At 54.9% G+C, this 12,468-nt stretch overlaps 1 protein-coding gene and 1 long non-coding RNA gene across 3 annotated transcripts in view; one reads left to right on the top strand and one right to left on the bottom strand.

Moving 5' to 3' along the window:
• LOC142845543 (uncharacterized) overlaps positions 1 to 12,468 on the bottom strand; it is a 227,149-nt gene that overhangs the window by 41,382 nt on the left and 173,299 nt on the right. The gene's annotated exons all lie outside the window — the stretch shown is intronic.
• Nckipsd (NCK interacting protein with SH3 domain) lies at positions 2,118 to 12,170 on the top strand. 2 transcript variants are annotated; one of them, XM_075964489.1, is made up of 13 exons: positions 2,118 to 2,396; positions 4,840 to 4,949; positions 5,323 to 5,527; positions 5,661 to 5,751; positions 6,013 to 6,503; positions 7,701 to 7,871; positions 7,982 to 8,068; positions 8,148 to 8,286; positions 8,393 to 8,473; positions 8,654 to 8,782; positions 8,878 to 8,970; positions 9,114 to 9,286; positions 11,276 to 12,170. In XM_075964489.1, exons 1-13 carry the CDS (start codon positions 2,226 to 2,228, stop codon positions 11,477 to 11,479), a joined length of 2,145 nt encoding a protein of 714 aa, XP_075820604.1. In that variant the 5' UTR covers positions 2,118 to 2,225; the 3' UTR covers positions 11,480 to 12,170. The 2 variants fall into 2 exon arrangements, with proteins under 2 accessions (XP_075820604.1, XP_075820605.1); XM_075964490.1 differs by having other exon boundaries at positions 2,288 to 2,396; positions 4,816 to 4,949.

Here is a 12,468-nt window from a genome sequence, read left to right as displayed (position 1 = left end):
TTCTTTCTAAGCGTGCAGACTCCCACCCTGCAGAAGCCTCCATGTGCTGTCACCTCCCAGTCCGTGTCCCCACTCTGTAGGTTGCATTGAAGCCATCACAATGGTTTGGCTTTGTCCGGAGTCCCAGTTCAGCACCTTGCAATCATCAAAAACAGATATTCCCCTACGCTTATTAGCCAGGTCTCCGTGGTTTATGCTGGCTGGATCTCTACCATCCTTACATAGAAGTACAATTGGCATAAGTTTTCCCATAGCCCTACACAGCTTAAGGAGAAGTTGGACAACAGGCCTTCCAGTCCTTGGGTTCTTGATTTCTCCTAGGCGTTGGCAGCAAGTAACTAATTGTCTAGACATAGTAATCTCAAATATCCTGGACCACATGCAGGGGTCTCAAGGAGCCACTGGTCTGTGGTCTACTGGGAGCCGGGAGCCCAGGTAGAGGGCATGCAGGGTGCTTTGGGCTTCCCCTGTCACCACTCCTGCCCAGCAGTCCTACCATTGTGCCAGTCTCGTCTTTGCAAAGACCTAAGGTCCACGTCTGCCGTGTGCCTGCAGAGCTTCTGGAGCAGGGCAGGGGGAATCAAAACTTGGCAGAAACAGACTTGGTATGGAGAAGCCAAGGTCTGATGTCAAATTCTTGTCTCAGCTGAACCTTCCGACAGCTCTCCCAAGTCCCATTAGGCCTGCTTCTACCATGCCCAAACAAAGATGAATGAAGGCTAGGTGGGGTCGGACTCAGGAGCAGAGGCAGTGGGATTGCTGTTAGTTTGAGGCCAGTTGGGGCTGCATAGTGAGACCCTAACTTTAAAAAAAAGAAAAAGGAAAAAGGCACACACCCTTAGTCCCAATACTTGGGAAGCAAAGGCAGGACAATCATTGTGAATTTGAGGCCAGCTTGGTCTACATAGTTCCAGGATAGCTAGAAATACATAGTGAGACCTTGCCTTAAAAAGAAATGAAAACAGGAAAAAAAAAAACCACCTTGAAGTCTGATGGTATATGCATCCCATGCTCCCTAGATGCAGGCTTTCAGGGGAGAGTAGGCCACTCCAGCTCCCCTGATTCCCTCTTCAGCTAGGACTCAGGAATGACAGGCGGTTCAAAGATTTAGAGGTCTGGGCTGACTATAAGCTGAAGGTCAAGGATGCTTTTTCTTTTTTGTATTTTTTCTTTCCTTTGAGACAGGTCTCACTGTGAAGCCCAGGCTGATCTTGAACTTACCTTTCTCCAGCCTCTGCCTCCTGGGTGCTGGAATTACACTATCATTCAGAATTCAAAACACATTCTCCAAACCCCATGCATTCAATCCGTACTGTGTTAGCCTTCTGCCCCTCACCCCTTTTTTCGAGAGAGGGCCATTTGTGAGTTTGAGGAACGAGAGCAAGGTTACATAACATACTGCCTTGAAAGCTGGGAGATGCACACCCAGAGAGAGGAGAGGGCCAGAGAGATGAATGAATATGACCTCAAGATCATGGACTTGGAGTCCTTTGTGACAACATAGCAATGATGGGTAGAAGAAGTTAGAGCTTGATCCAGAAGCGAGTGATCAAGCAGAGAACAGCTGCAAAGACTCCGGACAGGAAGGCAGCCAGTGGCCGAAGGGGGTGCTTGTGTGGGGAGCAAAGATGCCTTTCGGACAGTACGACCTAGTTTTGTCTGTCATCCTCCACACTTGTCCACCACCTCAGTGACAGAACAGGGACTTGGTGCTAAGGCATTGTGAGGCCTAGACACTCTGAGAGGACCCCTCCCCGCGAGGGACTTCTAGGCGTCTGATCAGTATTCCTCAAAGCAAAGTGCCACCACCCGGTCTCAGGGGACACACCGGCTGCAAGCAAGCCCTGGGCGCCTTCCTCAGGAGGTGGGAAAGAAAGCAGTGCTCTCACCTGAGTGGGGAGGGAGAGGATGAGTGGGGGGATAACCAGGCAGAGGGAGATAGGACCTGCCCCCCCACCCAAATGGAGTCTGAGGTCCGAGCCTCTGGAGTCCTAGTAGCAACACCCCGCCCCGCCGAACCTCTCAGGGCCGCCAGGGGGCGCAGCGCTCCAATGCTGGAGCCGATTCACTCCCGGGGCGGGGCTCCGGCGATCGAGCATGCGCACGCGTGGCGTGTCACGGGGCGGGGCGGGGCGAGCGCAGCACGCCGCGGCTCTCAGGGCCTGGCTTCCCGAGACCGCAGCCTTCGTCGCGTACCCAGCCCCGGCGCTACCCGGCCCGGCCCCATGTACCGCGCGCTGTATGCGTTCCGCTCGGCGGAGCCCAACGCCATGGCGTTCGCCGCGGGCGAGACCTTCCTGGTGCTGGAGCGCAGCAGCACCCACTGGTGGTTAGCTGCACGGGCACGCAGTGGCGAGACCGGCTACGTGCCGCCTGCCTACCTGCATCGTCTGCAGGTGAGTGTGTCCCTCCCAGCCAGGCCTCTCGCCCGAACCAGTACGCAGAACTGATCCAGGAAGCCCAGCCAGGTTCTCCAGGACTACTACCAGACAGGGAGTTTGACAATCTGACCTTAAGTCCCAAGAGCCATAAGGACTGAGACCCCAGGAGCCATCAGCGCCCACCGAAGACTAGGCCTTTGACATCCAATCGCAGGCCTAGAAAAAGCTTCATTCAGAGACTGGCACTCCAGGCACCCCCGTATCCACAATCAGAGCCTCCATATAAATAGAATTCCTTAGCTGTACCCAGAGACTCAAGTCCCCAAGACCCTTATTATTCCCCTTTACCAAGTCCCTAGGACTCCACACTCTCGTCTCCCTCCCCGCCCCATTTGGAGTCTCCACCTTTACCATAAAGACCACCGTGCCCTCCACGGACACGGTGCCATCTGATACACCACCTGTTTACCCAGTTCTCAACCCCAAACCCTACCCACACACTTGGACCCCAGAGTCATAGGCATTCCCATTCCTTATTTGACCCCCCAATTCCCGTAATATCTGTATCCCGAACTCTCCCACCTGTCCAAGGACTATTCCCCCAACCCTTTTGGAGGGAGCCAAGGCCCCTGCTGGCAAGGCTCCCTGGTACTGCCTCCACTTCCCCCAAACCCCCAGCCCTGAGTTCTCGGGTTTTCCTTCCTTGGAAATTTGGGGAGCTCCATCCTGGAATGGGAGCTGCCCACACTGTGAGGAAGTGAGCCTCCTCCGTGGCTTCCCGTTCTGAAGATGGCCTGGTTTCCTTCCAGTGGAGGCTGCAGCTCCAGTTCCTGTTTCCTCAGGAGTAGTCCTGTGGTTCTCCGGTTCATCTGTAGGAAGAAGGGGGGCCCAGAGCAGCCTGGCCTGTGCCAGGCTCCCGCCCTGCCCTGGACCCTAGCTATGGAAACATCCTGTCCCGGTCCAGTCAAGGACAGAAATAATATGCTAAAGTTGGAATTGTGGTCTGGTCTTACAGAAGGGGAGGGACCCTTGGTTCTGGGGGCTTCCTCACAGACCCTCAGTCTCACCTAGAGGTGCTTGGGGTCAGTTGGATCTGAAATGTGTCACGCCCAGCCCAGCATTCTGAGCACTGGGGTCTTGTTGGGGACCTCCAGGGGATGTCTTGCCGCTTCCTTGGAGCCTGTGGATCTGCTGCCGCAGCCAGGCCAGTAGGGCTGGGAGTTCGGGGAGGCAAGAATGGTCTCTGCGCATCCCTGTCTCATTTTTACTCTACCTGACGTTTGACTTTCTTCCTCCAACTTTCCCAGTATGCCATGGAGCTGCATCTTCTTGCTCTGTCTCTCACAGCCTGCCTCTGGGGCCTTCTCTCTCCACGTCTGTCATATTATCTGTGTATATATGTATTTTACTCTGTTTTTGCCTCCCCCAAACCCCATCCCTTGTCTTCTTGCCCCCTCCACCCCTGAACCTCTTGGGCTACATAAAGGACTTTGCAGACCCCTGTATCCATCCGCCCCCATCAGAGGAGCTTCTTAAACTTACTCTGGAACTAAGCGTGATGGCTCATACCCACAGTCTCAGCATTTGGAAGGATTACCAGGAGTTCCAGGCCAGCCTGGGCTTCCAGTCCAACTTTGGCTGTACCGATTCTCATCTCAAAAAACCAGCCACCCGGCCAGCCAAAATAAACAACAAAACTCCACCCTGGAGTGTGTTCTGTTCTGCTCTGGGGTTCCTGTGGTACCCTGGTGGGCCATGTAGGCTGGCCAGTCCACAGCTGTAACCCACGTCTCCCTCCATGCCTGACTGTGGAGTAGAAAGGACTCCTGGTTGCGGAGGATGACAATATAGGCCAGGATCCAGGACTGTCTTTCGAGTTCTGTCTTTACCACAGCTCAGAGTGGCTTCCCAGAGGTGGACAGCTTGGGAGCATGAAACGGGAGGTTCTTTTGACCCATTCTTCCCTTCCAGTTGTCTGGAAGGGCTTTGTGGGGACAGGGTTGTTTTGGAGTGTGACCTTGGTTTTGTGAAGGACCAGCAGCATCCAGAGAGACTGATTAAGGATTCTAGACACTGGAGTCTTCCTTTTGGCATCTCGCTCTGGGCTCTGAGCCAACCCAAGGATAGGCTAGGTGTACATGCCTGGTCCCAATCTGGGATTTCTATGCTTTCGTTCTAGACCTATGGTTTTCAGAAATGCCTTTGCCAAGAGTCCCTGTATGAGATAAAATCCTGGGGGTGGGGGGTGGGGTTGTAAAGTGCCATCGCAGAGTCCACCCTGTGCCCCTGCTTTCTGAATCGTACAGTTTGAGCATTCCAGCCCATACTCCATTGTGGCTGTCTGCTAGTGTCCACAATTCTAGGATTCAGTGGGTCTGCCACCTAGTTCCAGCCCAGGCTGGGTCTGGGCTGATCAACCCCACTTGGCCCCCAGGTCTAACTGCCCACCTACCCTTAGGGCATGGAGCAAGATGTCCTCCAAGCAATTGACCGGGCCATTGAGGCTGTGCACAACACAGCCATGCGCGATGGTGGCAAGTACAGCCTGCAGCAGCGCGGAGTCCTTCAGTGAGTATCTGGGAGGTGAAGGGAACACCGCCCCTGAGCATGGTGGTGGGTGGGCTCCCTGCAGCAGCGGAGTCCTTCAGTGAGTATCTGGGAGGTGAAGGGAACACCGCCCCTGAGCATGGTGGTGGGTGGGCTCCCTGCAGCAGCGGAGTCCTTCAGTGAGTATCTGGGAGGTGAAGGGAACACCGCCCCTGAGCATGGTGGTGGGTGGGATCCCTTATGGAGCCAGGTTAGGATGAGGTACCACAGAAAGGAATGGAAAGATGGAAGTAGGGAGACCAAAACTGAGGTCCCAGCATCCCACAGGTACCAGATGAGGACTTTGGGAGTAGGGAGGAATCTCCCCACCGTGATATGTCTGTCTCTCTATCAGGAAGCTGATCCATCACCGGAAAGAGACATTGTCACGAAGGGGTACCTCAGCCTCCAGTGCTTCCGTTATGACCTCATCCACCAGTGACCACCATTTGGACTCTGCCGCATCTAGGCAGCCCAATGGCATGTGTCGAACTGGCTTTGAACGGCAGCACAGCCTGCCCAGTTCTGAGCATCTTGGGACAGATGGAGCCCTCTACCAGGTATGGAGTGAGGGTATCTTCTAGAAGAAGGTGTGTGGGACTCAGACTTTCTCCAGAGACTTGAGGGGTCCATTTGGGTCACAGGGGCAGCTAGCAGCCTGTCTTCCCACTGACCCCACTTCCGTTCTCTCAGGTCCCACCACAGCCTCGCCGAGCAACACCTACCACCCCACCCCCACCAGTGAAGCGCCGAGATCGTGAGGCCCTGGTGATCTCAGGGAGCGGTAAGAGGGCTGGGCTGGGGTAATTGGGATGGGAGTACCCTGTGTTTGGGATGGTTGCTTTGCCCATGTTAGATAAATGGGAGTTCTGAACGTGGAGAAAATATAGAGACCCTGTGTTTGGGTGGTTGGGGGCTCTAGGCTTGCCGAGGAGATAGGGCCTAGCAGTGGAACTGGGTCCTGTACCAGGGTCAGGGTCTCTAGGCAGGGAAGCATTGGCCCCCAATGGGTTGCCTCAGCATAGCAGTTGCTTTTCTCTCACAGGTGGCCGGACCATTGTACCCTTTGGGGGTAGTTCTGTGTCCAGTGGCTCATCAGTCAGCAGCACCTCCATGGACACACTCTATACCGGTTCCAGCCCCTCTGAGCTAGGTCCCAGCTGCTCTCCCACACCTCCACCCGTACCTCGCCGAAGTGCCCACACCACTGTGTCCCAGGCCCAGCCCTCTCCTTCCAAGGCACCGTCCCCTGAGCCCCCTGCAGAGGAGGTGGCAGCTGATACAAACTCAGCCACGGATGACCTGGAAGCTCTGGACACCCTGAGCCTGGAGACCACAGAGGAGAAGCCAGCTGCTGAGGCAGCTGTGCCAAGGACCATTGGGGCAGAGCTGATGGAGCTTGTGCGGAGAAACACTGGTCTGAGCCATGAATTGTGTCGCGTGGCCATTGGTGTCGTGGTGGGTCACATACAGGCCACCGTACCAGCCAGCTCACCTGTCATGGAGCAGGTCCTCCTCTCGCTGGTAGAGGGCAAGGTGAGGGTGGGCAGCGTGGCCAAGGAGCCTTCCCACCCTCAGCCAGCTTGCTAGTCCCACCCCGCTCCTGCCCCACACATTTGTTCAGGCTGTTGTGACAGGTATCTGCTGAGCTCTGGCTCTTGGCTTTCATTTTGTTGGGTATTGGGGTCATTTGAGTTGACCCACAAAAGAGAAGGAAGAACGTTCTAGACAGAGGCTCAGCCTGGAAAAGGACCGAGAGGCAGGACAGAGCTTGGCTCATAGGAAGGAGGAATTGGAAGACAGTGGCTGACGTGGCTGGATCACAGGCAGTGTGGGAGGTATGGGAGCAGGTACCTGAGGCAGGTGATAAGACCAGGATGAGGTGGGAATAGGGGAAGCTTCCTGCCACCTGGAGGGGTTTACCACTATCTGCTGGGCCTCCATCTGGGTGCAGGGAAAGAACTGACACAGGACATAGGTGAGAGCAATACCTTGCCCGCTTTGGACGTGTAGAGAAAAGGGGCTTGGGGAGCTAGGTGCCAACTTGGATGGTAGTGAGGGAGATGTGGGCGTTTCAAGATGGCTATGGTCCCATGACATAATTAGGACACTGGCGCAAGGTGTGGTGGCGCACGCCTTTAATCCCAGCACTCAAGAGGCAGAAGCAGGTGGATCTCGTGAGTTCGAGACCAGCTTGGTCTACAAAGTGAGTTCCAGGACAGGACAGCCAGGGCTATACAGAAAAACCCTGTCTTGGGGGGGGGGATGGTCAGGGGAAGGAATGGGGGTAGTGAGTCCTGGCTACCTGATGGGGTTTGGATGGGCCAAAGGTGTTTCCTTAGGCTCCACCTCTGGTTTTGGTTGGAGTGAGTAGAAGGCTATAGACCAGTGGTATATAGGCCTGGGCTGGGTATAGCAGCTCCTGTCAAATACAACAGGCCTGGTGTCGTGTGGAATGGGAATGAGGATTCTGAGTCACCTCCAAGGAGTAACAGAATCGATGCCTACTGCCTCATGGGAGCTACTCATCCAGGTCTAGGGGGAGAGTCAGGATGTTGGTGATTCCCACGGCTGTGTCTTAAACAGGATTCTGTACCAGGAGGTCAAGTCTGGAGTTGACCTGCCGAGTGGGAACTTTCATGGGACCTCAGCTCAGAGATAGACCTTGGAGGCTTCCTGGAGCTGGTGATACACAGGAATCTTACTCAGCCACACTTTGCCCTGTTCCCCTAGGACCTGAGCACAGCCCTACCCTCAGGACAGGTCTGCCATGACCAGCAGAGACTTGAGGTGATCTTTGCGGACCTGGCTCGAAGAAAGGATGACGCCCAGCAGCGCAGCTGGGCGCTGTACGAGGATGAGGATGTCATCCGCTGCTATCTGGAAGAGCTGCTGCATATCCTGGTATGGGGGGGACCAGCGACTCCACCCTGTGCCATCCCTTGTTACTCCTTAGGTCTCTTCTGCCCACGCATGCTCATCTCCTACTGGGTGACTCTTCCTCTTTCCTACAGACTGATGCAGACCCCGAAGTTTGCAAAAAAATGTGCAAAAGGAATGAGTTCGAGTCTGTCCTGGCCTTGGTGGCCTATTACCAAATGGTACGTATGGGGCAAGGGAGTGGGCACAGAAGGATGCGGGCAGGAGTCGGGGCACTGAGCACACAGCTTCTTCTGCCAGGAACACCGAGCGTCACTGCGGCTGCTGCTCCTCAAGTGCTTTGGTGCCATGTGCAGCCTGGATGCGGCCATCATCTCCACACTGGTATCCTCCGTGCTGCCTGTGGAATTGGCACGAGACATGCAGACCGACACACAGGGTGAGGTGGGGCAGAGGCTGCTCACTGCCACTGGGAGTGTTCCCACCATCTGCTGGGGATGCCTAGCTCTCTGGGGCTTGCTGACCACCTCCCCCCTCCCCCCCAGACCACCAGAAGCTCTGTTACTCGGCTCTCATCCTGGCCATGGTCTTCTCCATGGGAGAGGCGGTACCCTATGCACACTATGGTAAGCATGCAGATTGCTGACCAACCAAAGCCAGAGGTAGGACCCACATAGGGCCCAGAGATCTGCCGACTATGGCCTGATAAGAAGAGGGTGTTCCCAAGGCTCACAGAAAACCAAGGAGGCTGGATTATGTGGGGAGGAAAAGTTAGGCCTGTAGATTTCCTTATGCTCCTTTTTCAGAACACCTAGGCACGCCCTTTGCCCAGTTCCTGCTAAGCATTGTTGAGGACGGCCTTCCCTTGGACACCACAGAGCAGCTGCCAGACCTCTGCATGAACCTGCTTCTGGCTCTCAACCTGCACCTGACAGGTGGGGTGAGGCCCATATGGAGGGTGGCCGACCACAGGACTCTGTGGGCTCCGCACCCACACTCTTACCTTGTGTTCATCCATGTCTTTCCTCAGCTCCTGACCAGAATGTCATCATGACCGCCTTGAGCAAACACACCAATGTTAAGATCTTCTCTGAGAAGCTGCTTTTGCTTCTGAACAGAGGGGGTGAGAGCCTAGAAGCCTGCATGGGTACCACTTCAGTGCCCTGTGACTCCGTTACCTCCCTGCCTTGACTTCCCTAGTCCTCCAGGGTGACTCCGGGACCCCAAGTGGGGCCTCCATTACTCCTGTGAACTTTTGCCTTCTAGACGATCCTGTCCGTATCTTCAAGCACGAGCCACAGCCACCACACGCTGTCCTCAAGTTCCTGCAGGACGTGTTCAGCAGCCCCGCCACCGCCTCCATCTTCTACCACACAGACATGATGGCACTTATTGACATCACTGTGCGGCAGATTGCGGACTTGTCACCTGGAGACAAGGTGCCTGCAGGTTGCTGCAGTGGGGATGGGAGCTGAATGACAACCAGAATGGGGTGCGTGTGACATTGAGTGGAGATGAGGGGGCAGGACGGCTGCTGCCAGCACCAGGCCAAGTGCCAGTGGAAGGCTGTCCAGAAGCCAGGACAGGTATGTCAGAATTCATGGCAACTGTGTGGCAGTTGGAGCAGGACGCTGGAGAGAGTTGGGGTGGGGGAGATGAGGAAATGGGGTTTTTGCAGAGCCTTTGACGCTGCAGCTGTGTCTTAGGATTGCTCCTCAGAAGAGGAAGTAACTCACTGCCTTCCTGAGTGAGGGCTGATTGGAAGCCAAGAAGCCTGTGGTGTGAGTGGGTGGCGAGAGGACATTTGGGTGGTGAAATATGTCAGGTTGGGCTGTGTTGGTCGTGGACCCAGCAGACCTTGCTCCTGGATTAGTTTTGAGCAGCTAGGTGTAAGGAATGCCGGTGATTAGTGGAGGAGGCCCAAGGACTTTCTGAGAGAAGCATCGAGTTGTGTTTCGAATGGGTTATGATTGAGGACAAGGGCTGGAGTATAGCTCAGTTGATAGAGGGCTTGCTTTGCATCCATGAGGCCCTGGCTTCAATCCCCAGAACTGAAAAAAATAAAATATTTAGGAGACACCTGCAAGATGTTCAAGCGCCAGGGCACCAGGGAGGCTGTGGGTGAGTTGGGACTAGAGACCTATGGGAGTTGTCTGTTCAGACATGTGACAAAGCTTCCGAGAGAGTGTGGCCACCAGAAAATTAGACGCAGTCAGCAAGACACAAGAAGTTCAGCTAAGGAGAAACCCAGGAGCCAAACCAGGCGAGCAGGAGCAATCCACAGACCAGTGTTTAGAGCGGGAGAAGATAGGACAAAGAGATAGCCTTTGCATTTGCCACGTGGAGAGCGGTGTGGCGAGCTGGCCCTGCCAGTGCACTGGAGGATCGAGTCTGAATGGAAAGTTTGGGAAATCGAGTCTGAATTGGAAAGCTCGGGGAGTGGAAATGAGGAAGGACTTGGAAGGAAGCAGTCAATGAAGGGCACCCATTTTCTGTCCAGGGAGACAGACAAATGCAGGCAGGCGCTCAAAAGAAACAACATGGGGTCGGAAAGGGTCTTGTAACGGTGGGGGGTGCTGGTCCATGCTGACCAGAGGGAGTTCTCCAGGGAGCATAGAGAAAGGAAGCACGAAATGAAGAGAGGACCACGGCAGGAGGTGAGCAGCAGAGACAGGGAACACATGGTGGTGGGCTCCAGTGATTGTTCTAGTGAAGACAGGTGGTCCTGAGAGCTGAGGACAAGAGCGTAGGAAAGCACAAGACCACCTGAGGTTCCAGAGCCCTAGAAAATAGGCAGGCGTACTGTAAGGACAAGACAGCAGAGAAAACCAGTGGGGTTGGATACGGGGGTCGGGGCACATGCATTGGGGCCTGAACTTTTGGATCAAAGCAGTGTTTCTTTCCTGGAGTAAAGGGCGTGGGAAGGAAGTCCTTCACGTTGGGGACGTTTGGGGAAGACGAGGAGGCTGGTGGTAGATGTGTGGTTCTGCCTGTCTGAGATAGGCGGGAGATAACAAGCAGGCGATTGGCTGCTCCTGTTGGATGCTCACAGGACAGATCTGCGTGAGCTGTGTGAGAGTAAATTGCTGTTTGAAGTCGTGGGTGTAGTTAGGATCTTCTGGAGCAAGAGACAGGAAGAAGCCAAGGATTCTGACTGACATACATGAAATCTAGAGGACTTAGCACCATAGGCCTGGCAGGACTTCCCAGGGCAGCCATATATTGGGACTCTGTGGCTGGACTCATTCAGCAACTCTGAGGGCCGTTTTAGTGTTGACTACATTCTGGGTCCTAGAAATGCAGTTCTGGTATTTGAGAAGTGAAGCTGGTTTGTAGTCATGTGTCCATGGGGCAGAAGTGGCCAGTCCCTCCCTGAGAGCGATTGCAGTACTTCTCTGGGGTCTCTGAGCCAACCTCTCTTCCCACAGCTGCGCATGGAGTACCTGTCCCTGATGCATGCTGTGGTTCGCTCCACATCCTACCTGCAACACCGCCACCGGATGTCAGACCTGCAGGCTACACTGCGGCGCATCCTGGCTGAGGAAGAGGCCTCACCCCAGTGCCAGATGGACCACATGATTGTCCAGGAGATGTACAAGGAATTCCCAGAGCTGGGAGAGGTCCCCAGCTAGCATTTCTTTTTTCTCCCTTCTCTGCAGCCCAGGACAGGGTGCAGGGAACGCGGGGGCTTTGCTTTAAGAATGTTCTGCACAGACTATGAGGGGATAAAGAATTTGAAGGAACCTGAGCCGGGCCCCTTACCTCAAGTAGAGTCGGTGTAAGGGGCCAAGTGTTGGTTGGGGACCACAGTGGGGATTCTACTGGGCAGAGGAAATGTGCAAGCTGAAGGCCCTCTGTTTGCTGATTGGCTGCCTCTTCAGCATGCCACCCCCATACCCATGTGCATATCCGGAGTCCTGCTGCTGCTCCAGGCTGGGCCACCGCCATCCCTACCCACTGCCTGGTCTGAGGCTTGGGCCTCAGTGAGCCATGTCCTGGGGGTGAGGGGAGGCACCTCCCGCCAGCTCTGTTCTTTGCCTTAGCTTTGCAGTGAGTGTCGCTCATGTGCAGCCCTTACCCCTTAGGGACTGCTGTCCCCGGACTCCTACTTTCAACCCCAGAGGCCTTGGCCAGGCTGCTGCCTTGGAAGCGGGATTTCAAGACAGGCCATTCATCCTGGAGCCTCATGGATCAGGAGGATGGTACTGAGAAAGCCAATGACAGAATCTATTTTCTCTAGGAAAAAAAAAGTAGACCGAAAGCCATGTGTATTTTCCTATGTGCTACAGCTCTCCTTCCAAAATAAATCCTAGGCATCAGGAATTGAGCTTCCCTGTATGATCCTGGCATCATGGGGGGGGGGGGGGCAGATGGGGTCTCAGGACCTCACCACTCTAGCTTATACTGACATCTGCAGCCCAGAGAGGTAATGGCCTTGACAAGTCCTAAGGCCCTGTTCAGCCTCTCCTGAGGCCCAGCCAAGCCAGTGCCCCTGGGACACACTTGTAGGTATCTTTTGGGTTTCATTTATATGTTTTTGCTGACCATGGTGGTGCATACCTTTAGTCCCAGCACTTGGGAGGCAGAGGCAGGTAGATACCCACAACTAGCCTAGTTTACA

Source organism: Microtus pennsylvanicus, chromosome 3, assembly GCF_037038515.1.
Source record: "Microtus pennsylvanicus isolate mMicPen1 chromosome 3, mMicPen1.hap1, whole genome shotgun sequence".
Classification (NCBI taxonomy): domain Eukaryota; kingdom Metazoa; phylum Chordata; class Mammalia; order Rodentia; family Cricetidae; genus Microtus; species Microtus pennsylvanicus.
This window is presented reverse-complemented; position numbering and strand designations above follow the sequence as displayed.

What these genes read in the sequence shown, in the direction of transcription:
- Nckipsd (XM_075964489.1), top strand. Translation starts at nt 2,226, where the DNA reads ATGTACCGCGCGCTGTATGCGTTCCGCTCGGCGGAGCCCAACGCCATG. An exon ending in CATGCAGACCGACACACAGG is followed by an intron (nt 8,287 to 8,392) that starts GTGAGGTGGGGC and finishes CCTCCCCCCCAG; the next exon opens with ACCACCAGAAGCTCTGTTAC. An exon ending in TCTCAACCTGCACCTGACAG is followed by an intron (nt 8,783 to 8,877) that starts GTGGGGTGAGGC and finishes GTCTTTCCTCAG; the next exon opens with CTCCTGACCAGAATGTCATC.